A 12,164-nucleotide genomic window follows, 5' to 3' on the forward strand; every position below is an offset into this window, starting at 1 on the left:
AGTTCTACAATAACATTTTAGTTTGATGCTATTTAAGTTATACATGTAGCTTTAATTTGATGCGACTTTGTCATTTTAGCTGGTCAAGTGAAGGTTCGATTGAGTATCATTTTTATCAAATATGAACCAAAATTGTGCGTTTTGTAAATAAAAGTTGTAATTCAGAGTGTTTTTCTCACACTTGTTAGTGAAGGGCCTTCTTTGCATTTCATGCTATCATCCTCACGTCTAAATCTCATTAAGTCCCTATCTCCGGAGGCCATAAATTACGTCACTCGTGACGTATGCACATGATAAAAATGGCAGTTTAACGGCCTTATATTTAAAGCACCGTCCCAACAACCACCGCGCACATGACAATACCTTTAAAGCCATATCGACAGGCACAACAGAACAATAGATGTAGGAGAGCTAAGCTTACCACCGGGCAAAACAACACCGGATAGCATTTTTAACGAGTTTTGCTCAGTGCAAGCCCGCATGGACCACTGCTGGACAGTGAACCAACGTTCACTGCAACAGCATCTCTTCTCCAAAAGTCAGAAACTGACTCAATAGGCAAAGCAGGGGTTACGGAGACTGTCTGGGAGCATTTGTATGATATCGTCACGTCTTGAGGAAAAGAATCAGTGCCTTACGAAAAGAACCAGTGCCTGGCGATCGAAGAGAAGACAGCGAAAGGATCTTGAAATACAATGGGGTGGAGAAGTTCTGCATCGATGTTGGTGTTGACCTCGCTACTGTTGTCAGGTAAGATGCCATGGTCTTTTTTTTCAAAACTTATTTTCAACTCATAGTACAATTACAATGAACTCATCCCTTGACACAAAATTTTGGTGAGCAAGTGTTCACAAAAGTGAATCAGAGTCTCAATCAATGATTCTGCTAGAATGCGTTCTTTGTCATAGCATATATATTGCATTTGCAACGCCCTCAATTTTTTCTTCTTCTAACAACCCAAAACCCACAAATTTTGGAAAAGGTGGGACATGACGTTTTTTTCTGCCCAAAACCCACAAATTTTGGAAAAAGGTGGGACATTATATTATGTATTCCATGGCTTACGAAAGAGAAGTTAAATCCTTCAGGCATAGTTTCAGCCATGGTTTCAGACAATTACCTTTTATTATGTAGATTGTAGACTTATTTTGTACCTGTTTCACTGTTCTATTGTCCATGTTATTTGCAATTAGCCTTCGGACAGGAACTTGCAATAAACTAATTTATTGTCGTATACTTGTTGTATGATAAATACGACCAAACCTTTACACAGACTACAACTGGCTCACAACAATGCTTAATTAAACATTTACGATGTTTGTTTCCTTCCCATTAATCATGTCCTAGCTCCATTTTGTCTGTCTTCAGTAAACATGTCTGTGTGATTCGCTGTTAACTGTTTTGCCTCCACAGCACAATAAAAGTAAACAATAACACTGTTTCACACCTAGAAGTAAAGGTCACTTTAAATAAATGTTACATAATGCAGCTTTAGCAGTTTCCACCTTTGCATTTTTATTTTCAGTGTGCCGAGGAACGATTGCACCACCGCGTAAGTTTCTTTTTCTTTTTGTAATACCAGACGCCCAACTTTCTAACGAACGCCGTTACAAAATATTAACGTTTGGTAATTTTTTGTAAAGTTAGTTTGCACATCCATTGTCAAATATGACTTTGAAGTATGCATAAGTATAAAAAGTTTTCATGAAAGTGTTTAATTGTATTATTAAGATTACACATGATAGTGACATCAGTAAGATTTCATTATTTGATTTTTACAAATATTTTAATATGAATTATTAGAATCAGTTACCTGCAGTACAGAAGCGGATGACATCACTGGGGACACCTTCAGGTATTTCATTAATATCGGTTTTGAAGTCCATTCCCTGAGGAATTCTTGGAATTTGAAGTGTTGGTTCACTTCGGCAAGTTTTCACAATAACATCTTAGTCAAAGATTGAAATTTAAAAAGATATAGTCCAAGTGAAATATTACAAGGATTTCCTCTTATAGTGACATATACGTAGCACCTTTCCCTGTGGCTATTTGCATATTTTAGTTACGCATGCAAAGTAATGATGTTGTTACGTGGACTGAATTCTTTGATATTTCCTACATGTATACAGTGTGTTGTGTCCGTCTGGCTGTCGTGATACTGCTTTCTTCATCTATGGAACAGGGGTTTACACTACCGTAAGCAAACTTTGTTTTAGCTTTTTACCTTCGTTAGAAGGTTATGTTTTCAGTTTGGGCATGTGGAGTGGCTGTGGTGTGGGTCTGTAAGTATGTCGACAGCATAACTTGAGAAGCTGTGGATTAGTATTTAGTAGGTGAGTAGCGGTTGTGGAAACGAAGGTCAAGTTCAAAAATGGTTCACGTTGTTTCAGCGCGTTGCATTTGTTTTTGCATGTGTACAACATAACTCGAGAAGTTGTATGCGGTTGTTCATTGTCTTACATGGATGGGTAGGGGTAGCAAAAACCAAGGCCATGTTTGATAATGGGCCTCCTAGCGGGTACCTACGGTACTGCAGCGGATATGTTGTTACAATCTACATGACTATTTTTCGTTTCAAATCAGATATTATTTATTTGAATGCATCAATATTGTATTAAAACGTATCATACGATAAGTTTAATATCATATTGATTAATTTCAATTGATTTAATTAAATGTTAAATTGAAATGTCATTGGTCAGGACTCCAGTATATGCCGGGCTGCCATACACGACGGACGACTGACCAACGCAGGGGGAGTGGTGACGGTTGTGAAAACAGCCGCACAGCAGAATTACCAGGAGTCTACGCAAAATGGCATCACGTCACTTTCGTATGTAGAGCATTTCGGCAATATATATGACAAAACATTACAAACCCAAATTATCCTCGTGTAGTTTTGTATTATATAGTATACTGTTACATCAATTATCGCATTATTGTGTCAAATAATGTATTTTTCTAATGTTTCTAATCTTGTTGCTGATATCAATTTTTGTGCCATAGTGTTACACGGTAGCCTGGTTACCAAACCTATTATAGCTCCCGAGTCCTACATCCTCTCCGCAAATAGAGAGGATGCGGAGAGGATGTAGGACTCGGGAGCTATAATAGGTTTGGTAACCAGGCTAGTTACACGGTACTATAGATGACCTACATTATATATGTGGTGAGCTCTCTAGGACTAGGACAAAAGACAGCACCGTCTCAAATTTTTAAAATAGAATCATAAAACAGACATCAAAAGCTAAGGGAAATGTTATGTGATGACTAATTAAAAAATTATTAATAGTTAGGTTGAAAACGTATTTATAGTATCTGTATCAGCATAGCCGGTATAACCGCCCTTCAGCGTAACATACCTGCTTCACACACCTATATAGTTACATTGACAGGTTGAAAAGTTATTGATAGTTATTAATGCGTTATTAAATTATAATTATATGATGATTGGACCTAATATTTGGAGACTCTTTCAGGTACTCCAGTTCTTGGCCTGCCTTCCATTTCATGGTGCCATCTACTCAGTTACCAAGTGCATCTACTCCTTCATTAAGTATCTCCACTCAGGAGCCAAGTAGGTAGCAATATGATTTCCATAACACATTTCCATATCATGAATACAAACTTGTGTCTGATAACCTAAAAGCATATCAGAGTCAGGGATGCTGATATTCTAGAAACAGCCAATGCTGTGGCAAAAGTGGCGATTTACAGACTCTTAAATGTAAAAGTTTATAAAAAAGACGTTTACGTCAAGGCCGCTAAGCAGGGCCGGTACCTCTCTGTAAGTACATACGGTGAAAATTTGGTCAGAGAGCCAGCTGGAAACAAGGGGACACTGGGGGAATTCAGGAAGCCGAGAATGGATCGCATACTTCCCGGCCGTCTGAAATGTCCGATATCTCTTTATTATATCAGGTGCCTTAACTAATGCCGTACCTAAAATCTCCTACAGCAAACAGTGTTACCCAATCCTGTGGTGGCAGTTTGAACCAGCCCACAGGGAACATCACATCCCCGAACTGGCCGGACCTGTATGAACCGCGTGACAGCTGTGATTGGCGGATCACTGCGCAAGCGGAGGCATACATCGCGCTGAGTTTCACCAGCTTTAACCTTACAGGTTTGTTACCTTCGTCAGAAGGTTATGTTTTCAGTTTGGTCATGGTGGAGTGGCTGTGGTGTGTTTTTGTATGTATGTATGTCAACAGCATAACTCGAGAAGCTGTGGATAGATATTCATGGTATTTGGTAGGTTAGTAGCGGTTGTGAAAACGAAGGTCAAGTTCGAAAACAGCCCACCTGGCGTTTTCCAACGACACTGCAGCGGGATTTTTGTGTACTTGTTGTACTGTACAGCATAACTCGAGAAGCTGTGAATCTTAATGATATTTGGTAGATAAGTAGTGGTCATCTCCTTTTTGTCTAATTTACTGATTATTTATTGATTTAGACAATAAACAATAACGAAAAGTATTTTTAGTTTCATTTGAAGAAAAGTATTTTTGAAAAGTGCAGGAGAAGGGAACTTATACGATGTCCTCCTCTATTTATCTTATCATATATGGATCAAAATACAAATTTTGCGCGTGTCTGTGTTTAGTGAGAAATGGTTGTTCTTCCTAGGCTCTATCTTTAGTGGAAATGACTGCCAGCTGACAGACAGGGTAACAGTCTACGACGGCAACGACGCCGATAGTGACGTCATCGACACGCTGTGTGCAGCTCGGCCACCTTCGGGAGTACTTCGGTCGAGCGGTCGGCACATGTTCGTGACATTTCGGGCACAACGAGTCGGTCGCTACCCAGGATTCTTTGCAGTGTACACTGCAGTGTCATCTGCAGGTAATGCTCAAGGCACAATCCCAAATTCCAGGAATCAAAAGTATGATACAAAAGACAACAAACACAAAAATGTTTGTTTTTTGTTCAAGCAAACAGCCCGACCGGGCACTGGTTTGGAAATGTGTCCTTAGCATAAACGGTTATCAAGTGAAGCTCAAATAATTCCGAGTGCTCGTTAATTTTCCAAGGCAGGTGAATTTTTTTATGTTTGGTTGCTAAAACGCTGTTGCTTTGCCTTTAATTAACATTAATAAAATCACTTTCGGCCGGCCTAATAGTCACTCTTCTACACAATGCCGAGCAAATATACACAAATTACTTTCTGGCATATCTAGATCTATTAGTAGTTCTCAATTTGTGTACTATTGTTGATACTTTTTGGCAAATCAAATAAACGCTGCAAATGGTATACTTCGGTGGAACTACACTAAACAACACTAGTCAATTATTTTCTATGACAGAAGAAATAGAGTAGTTTGCTTATTTTTTTCTCTCAAAAATTTCTGCCCTAGTTTCCCCCGCTGACTGTGGCTACGCCCTTGGCCTGGAAAGCAGACAGATCCAGGACGCCCAGCTGTCTGCGTCATCGCAGCTGCCCAGCTACGAGGCCTGGAAAGCCAGGCTAAACGGGCCCATAGCCTGGCAGTTTAACTTGTCACACGATAGTGAACCCTGGTTACAGGTACTTGTTTCTATATTTGTAAAACCATATCTCCTTGTAATGCCACAATAGATTGCAATTAAATCTACACGTAAGACAACACTAACACAAGATTCTTTAAAAATATTTTCCTTGGTATCTAGATGGTTTAAGAAAGATGGTAATTTTTTTCTTGGTAATGTCTAAGTTTTGCTGTCCCCCCCCAAAAAAAACAGAGAACAAAAGCATGAAAGAAGTTAGACCATTTTACATTATCATAAATTATGCTTACATTTTTGCTTGTTCAGGTAAACCTCACAACGAACCGCTTCATCAGCGGTGTGCAGACCCAGGGAAAGTGGGGAGGGTGGCTGACGTCATACATGGTCATGTACAGCGTAGACGGACTCACGTGGGCACCCTTTGGGGAGGGAAAGGTAAAAAGGTCCGATTGTATACTTCCGAAACGGAAATATTGTTTTTGGTCGCGTTACTGTGGGTTTGTGTGTTTGTGTCGATTCCGCACTGTAACTTGCATGGGAAATTGAGCCATACATGATGGTCATGTACAGTATAGACGGACTCGCATGGGCGCCCACTGGGAAAGGAAATGTAAACATTCCTCATTATTTGTTTATTTGTTCGTTACAGCGACGTGACAGAAACAATGCAATAAACATTATATTAGTCTATGTGTCATCTCTTTGCCACATATATTGAACACATTACACATACTAGTACATGTTTCTACTAGCTTCTAGTGTTTCACTACAGCAATGAAAATAGTTATCCCAGTTTTCCCAGTCATAGTTTTCACGTCACTAGATAGCTGTCCTGTTACTATATCAACAATGTAATTCTTCATTTTATCATAAAGGTCTTCCCAGCGAACAGTGATGGTGTAAACACCACCCAGAATATCCTGGACCCTCCCATTCTGACGACCTACGTGCGCATCTACCCTCTCTCTTGGAATGGAAACGTCCCACGACTGAGAATGGAGCTGCTTGGATGTACATGTACTAGTGAGCCCAATATTGTTGTTTTTAATTGATCAGAATATATGGTACGTTATAATATGTCCTAGATTGAAGTGTGTATGTAATTGAATTGATGTCTGAAACGGGTTATTAACCAATACTTGCAGCATTATGCCAGAGGTGTTTGAGTGAATCTATTGAGGTAGTAAATGAAGTAGAAGTTCAATCTTGAAGCTTTAGACAAAAGTTATCGAACACAAAATTTTATGGTTATATGATAGTTTCATCAAGTTATAAGTTATTGCAACATGTTATCGACAGCATCTCATATTCCTCCATATTAGGTGAGCTGTCGACGATGTCACCAACGTCGAATCTGACGACTACCTCTCCTGCGATTTTAACAACATCCAATGAGACATCAACATCGCTAGTTCAAATGTCTACATCTAGTACTAGTTCATCAACTGACCACCCAACCTTGGCCAGTACTGAAGTCTCTGAAAGTGAGTTGACTGCACTTGCATTTTTTCATATGAGAAACGTTACGATGTTGCAAGAATTCATTTCAAATTTAAGCGCATTCTTCAATTTATCAAATATCTTACCATCAATCATGTGTTATTCAAATGTTGAACATTGCTATTGCAGGTACAAGATGGAGTACGCCAATGACGTCGAGTCAGGTGACAACTATGCAACCCGTAACGTCAGAAACGGGAACGAAGACAGCACAACTTCTGACGTCAGGGGGTGGGACTAGAACCACGCAATCTCTGACGTCAGAAGTCAAAACTACAACCCCACAACAGGTGACGTCAGGTGTGACGTCAGAAATTGTAAGGACGACCCCGAAACATCTGACGTCAGAAGTTGGTACTACAACCGCGCAATACCCGACGTCAGTTGGAATGACTGCGACCACGCAACGCATGACGACAGGAGAGGCAACGTCGCCCACACAAACAACGTCAGGATCGGAAGCTGCGACCACAGACACGCCTGAACCGGTGACTACGACCACGCAACATGTGACGTCAGAAGGAGGAACTACGACCACCAAACATGTGACGTCACAAGGAACTACGACCACGAGACACATGACGTCAGATGGAGGATATACGTCACCACATTACGTGTCAACGTCATCTATTGGCCACACAGATTCACTCGTGACGTCACCGCCAACCTACACAACAACGGCATCATCGACGAAGATGACGTCAGCAATGATGTCCTCTACAGAACAACCCAAACCGACACCTCCAGCTACCAAACCGGTTACAACACCATCGAAAGTCACCGACAAGCCTGATGTAGCAACATCACCGCCTACGACACATCAGAAGGATCCAACGGCGAAACCTCTGACGACAAAAGGGATTGACAGCAAGCAGACCACCAAACCACCGGCCGCGTCAGAGTTACAAAGCGGCGAGAGGAGCAGCATCGTTCCCATAGCAGCAGGAGCGGGAGGGGCGGCACTACTCCTCATCATCATCATCATCGTGTCTGTCGTCTGCTACAAGAAGAAGAAAGCAAGGTAAACTTGATATATTTAGACCATGAATGTTAAGTCAAATAAAGACGTACGAAGATGTAAACTGATAGTGATAAAATAATAATTGTCTTGTTCGTCCTTCAAACACAGGCAAAATGAAGACAAGGCCTCTCTTCCGCTCAACGAGATAAAGACTGAGTAAGTGGCTTCGGTAGTACCTCACTGTCCTTACTGAAACATATACATCAACCTAACTCACTATCACACATTCTGTGTCTTCTTCTGATTCTCTTCATTTTCCAACATGAACTCACACTGGCATTTTAGTTGATCAATGCGACATAACTTTTATAACAGCAAGCTGGTGTGTTACGCCGAAGGGCGGTTATACCGGCTATACCGATACAGATATAGAACAGGAAAATCAGACCCTGTGTCCGGTACATAAAACCCAGTCATTCTGAATTGTCTATTGGTAAAGGGTAATTCATATAGGTCTGCACTGAGCTGAAAGGATATGATAAACTTTTATGAGGTAACAGGTTTGAAAACATGACATGGGATACACGTATGTCCTCGTGAAAATTAACATGGAGTCTGTAATGTTGATTTTTATGTTTACTTTCGCAGAAGGAAACATATTGTTTTTGCTCTGTTTCTTCTTCCTCTTCTTCTCCAAACAAAGTCAATGACCTAAACCAGACGTCTGTCCCCGTGGTAAATAGCGTTGGGTTACATCATGTTGCAATTTTATAGCAGGAGGGATTTATACTCCTGTCATCATATATATGAATGTGTTTGAGTAAGAATTAACAGAGCAGACCATATACGAAGGTAAACATCATGCATTTGCTTTGTTATCCAGATCTACAGTCGGTGCAGAGTTCAAGGATCCCCCGTACTTATACCCCGGACAACAAAACCTGCCGCTCGCATACACTAACCAACTCTACGAACACGTCATGGAGAAACAATGACCTCCCAGCTCCGTAGTCATATAACAGAGACCAATTCATCGAATTGAAGGCCAAAAACATTATTATTTGAAACAGATGAAATACATCAATCGACGGACAACAATATGAACTCCCAGCTCCATAGCCATAACAGAAGCCAATTAATCATTCATATTGTGTTCATTCAAACACATGAAATATATCAATCGAAGGACAACAATTTAGCAACCTAGACCAATACAATTGAAGACCAACCATCATAAGTGGTTGCAAAATGAGAAACACATCAACGTAAGGTCACTACATGTACATCGTAATGTCAATACACAAATTGACAGAAAAACAGTTGAAGGCCAACGACATTATTATTTCAAACAGATGAAATATATCAATCGAAGGACAACAATGTAGTTACCTAGAGTCCTAGACCAATACAATTGAAGGCCAACCATTATAAGTGTTTTGAAAATGAGAAAAACATCAACCTAAGGTCATTACATCGTAATGTCAATACACAAATTGCCAAGAGTCCCGTCCGCTCCATGCGAAACACAGGGCGGTGCCTATCTCCATTTCTGTAGCCCTTGGGCCCCACAGTTGTGCAAGTACTACAACGCGTGGTCTAGTCCACTTGTAGCGTTGTGTGTTTGATCTTCCCATAATCTATCTCACATGAGCTAAGCAGAAAAAGCAGCATTTCCATTTCTAAAGTCTTTGGTATGATCCTACAGAGTACTTTTACAAAATAGAAATTGCCTACAGCGTTAATGTTTTTTTCTGCAGAGACAGCCAGCGAACTTCAAGAGGGGGGACCCTACATCTGTACCCTGGCAGGACCGAAAGCTCGGAAACGTGGGGGACTGGTGTCTAGCCAGACTACCCTGGAAGCCAAACTCGTTTTCCGGGCCGCAAGAGCCTTTCGCCCGCTGGTGTAAATTACCGCTACGGGGGAGTCTAGCCCGGGGGGAGTTTGGCTGGCCCGGACAAACCCCTCGGGCTCAACTCCCCCGTAGCGGCAATGTAGATAGGCGGGCGAAGGGCTCTTGGCTGCCGAAGGAAAACGGCTAACGGCCCGATACTAGTTTGGCATCAAGGGTAAAGCCAGACAGACATGGGTCCATTATTCTCCAAGTAGATCTTTCGGCGGCCTAAAAAGGCTGATGACAGTAGCCAATGACTAGGCAGTGTTCATATATGTACATGTGAGCCATCGAAAGTTCTGCTTCGAGATTAAGGTAGCCAATTACTAGGCAGTGTCCATATGAGAGCCACCGGAAGTTCTGCTTAGAGATTCAGGTCCGTTACTTTTAAAATTCAGTCACAATGGTGCCTGTTCAAATCAGTCCTAAAATGAAAAAAAAAGAGTAAAAAAGTGCTATTTTACGATACACATTAATTTTAGGAAGTGGAATAAATCATATTATTTTTATTACTTTATAAGTGACACCGACAGGTGTATAAAAGCGTAATTTTTTATGTGAATTTGATTTAAAAACTGAAAATAATGTAATATAATGTGACTACTTCAAGAAGAGTTATTGTTAAATTTCTCTAATATGTGAATAATATGGTCAATCCAGTACGCATTTACTGAAAAAATGGAATGGAATGATTTTTGATTGACAGAGATGCCAGACATAGACAATAGGACATTACACAGTGTCCTTGCACACTTTATTGGACAGTGAGCAAGAAGGGGAAGGGCGCACATAGCAAGTAAATTTTATGGATGACATCCTCAGCGGACTCCAAATCTAATGCGATAGAGCGAAAAAAAAACAAGGCGGGCCATTTATGATGTGTTTTACATTTATTTTACAGTGGTTAATACTTCTAAATGACAATGATAATAAAAGGATAATCATTATAGTTGATTCTCATTGTCGTTGTACAATTTCTAGCTATATCTATTAAAATCCAGTTTTGCCGACCTGAAATTGCATTGGGTATTCCTTATCTGCAGGAACACTGCGACGTACTCTTCTTGTTATTTTTGTTCTGAAGGCGAACATCTACGTGGGCAATAACTGGTACCAATTGTCCTTCAGATTTTTTTTTTCGTACTACGTACGCCTTTAGGTACGTGCCTTTGGCAAGGCCGAGGACGGGTTTCGGGTCGATATCTATGACATATTGCTGACTGCTTGAGCATACTAGTATATATCCGAGCGTATCTTTTGTTGAGGATCAATAAAACATATAAAACGTACAAAAAGCAAAATAATAATTGCAAAATCAGTATCATGAAAAATAGAAAAAGATTTTTTTGTGAAAAAAGCACAAATTCAGGTTCTGGTTAAAAAAAATCCTAAAACCCTCTACGCTACGAAACATCACGGTGTGGAAGGAGCGTTCTAATACACTTAAAGCTTGCCTCTCTGTAACAAGGCAACGACGATATACGATACGGAAATTAGTAGAGTGCGCCTTCCCCACCAATTGCCTGTGGCAAGGAGGTTTTAATCTTTGCTTGTGCGAAAAGGGGCTAATGATATTTCATATCCGATGCATCAGATATGAAAATTTGCTTCTGTAACTCCTTGAAGTCACGTTTCAAAACGTTTGAAATTCTGATATCATATTGAACATTTGATGACCTTGCAAGCGGCAGAAAAAAAGGCCAGAGTCTTTTTGTTATAGCTTGTGGAACTGGAAACAATACTTGTTTTTGTGGGCAAATTCCTGTCGAAGGACGAAGTAAGACGTGGACATATTGCAGGGAAGTAATCTATCGAAACGCAAATTGAACACTGGCAGACTTATTCAAATGAAATTGAGTAGGGAGAAACGGTTAGCCTGCTGCGACTGATCGCAGTCGCTGATTGGTTGATTCAAAATGCGTTATTCAAGGACCTGTTGAATAGCAGTCGCTGATTGGTTCATTCAAAATGCGTCATTCAAGGACTTGTTGATTAGTCTGTGGCCAAGGGCTTTCAAACGTCTTTTCAAGGAACAGGCGGTGGAAGTGATCATTCAAGACGAGTGACTGCGTATTCGTGAAAATCTCTGCTTCTTTAGGTATGGAACTCCAATATTTTCTCATTCCTTTTTTGTACTTGCCTAGCTGATGCTGTTGCGTTACGCCGTAGGGCGGTTATACCGGCTATACAGATATACCTATTGCCTGCATGTATGTATCTGAATGGATATTTAAAGCATGTGTAGGTATCTGAATGAGCTTTTTTACAATAACGGAAGCAACCAGCTGTAGACTGACGTAACTCTCTGCTTCTTTAGTT

General features: G+C 40.5%; 1 protein-coding gene across 1 annotated transcript; it reads left to right on the forward strand.

The window, feature by feature from the left end:
* Positions 1-598: 598 nt before the first annotated feature.
* On the forward strand, positions 599-8,946 carry LOC109476259. The gene is made up of 12 exons (XM_019777144.1): positions 599-750; positions 1,526-1,552; positions 1,804-1,855; positions 3,480-3,535; positions 3,959-4,126; positions 4,630-4,848; positions 5,361-5,530; positions 5,797-5,925; positions 6,366-6,501; positions 7,120-8,011; positions 8,120-8,167; positions 8,835-8,946. The coding sequence occupies exons 1-12, from the start codon at positions 696-698 to the stop codon at positions 8,944-8,946; spliced, it is 2,064 nt and encodes a 687-aa protein (XP_019632703.1). The 5' UTR covers positions 599-695.
* Positions 8,947-12,164: the final 3,218 nt, after the last annotated feature.

This window comes from Branchiostoma belcheri, unplaced genomic scaffold (genome assembly GCF_001625305.1).
Source record: "Branchiostoma belcheri isolate BF01 breed outbred unplaced genomic scaffold, Haploidv18h27 scaffold37, whole genome shotgun sequence".
Classification (NCBI taxonomy): domain Eukaryota; kingdom Metazoa; phylum Chordata; class Leptocardii; order Amphioxiformes; family Branchiostomatidae; genus Branchiostoma; species Branchiostoma belcheri.

Excerpts from the sequence above, each read along its gene's own strand:
- LOC109476259 (XM_019777144.1), top strand. The coding sequence starts at position 696 with ATGGGGTGGAGAAGTTCTGCATCGATGTTGGTGTTGACCTCGCTACTG. Across the intron at positions 3,536-3,958 it reads GCCATCTACTCAGTTACCAA|CAAACAGTGTTACCCAATCC; the intron begins GTGCATCTACTC and ends AATCTCCTACAG. Across the intron at positions 8,168-8,834 it reads CTCAACGAGATAAAGACTGA|ATCTACAGTCGGTGCAGAGT; the intron begins GTAAGTGGCTTC and ends TTTGTTATCCAG.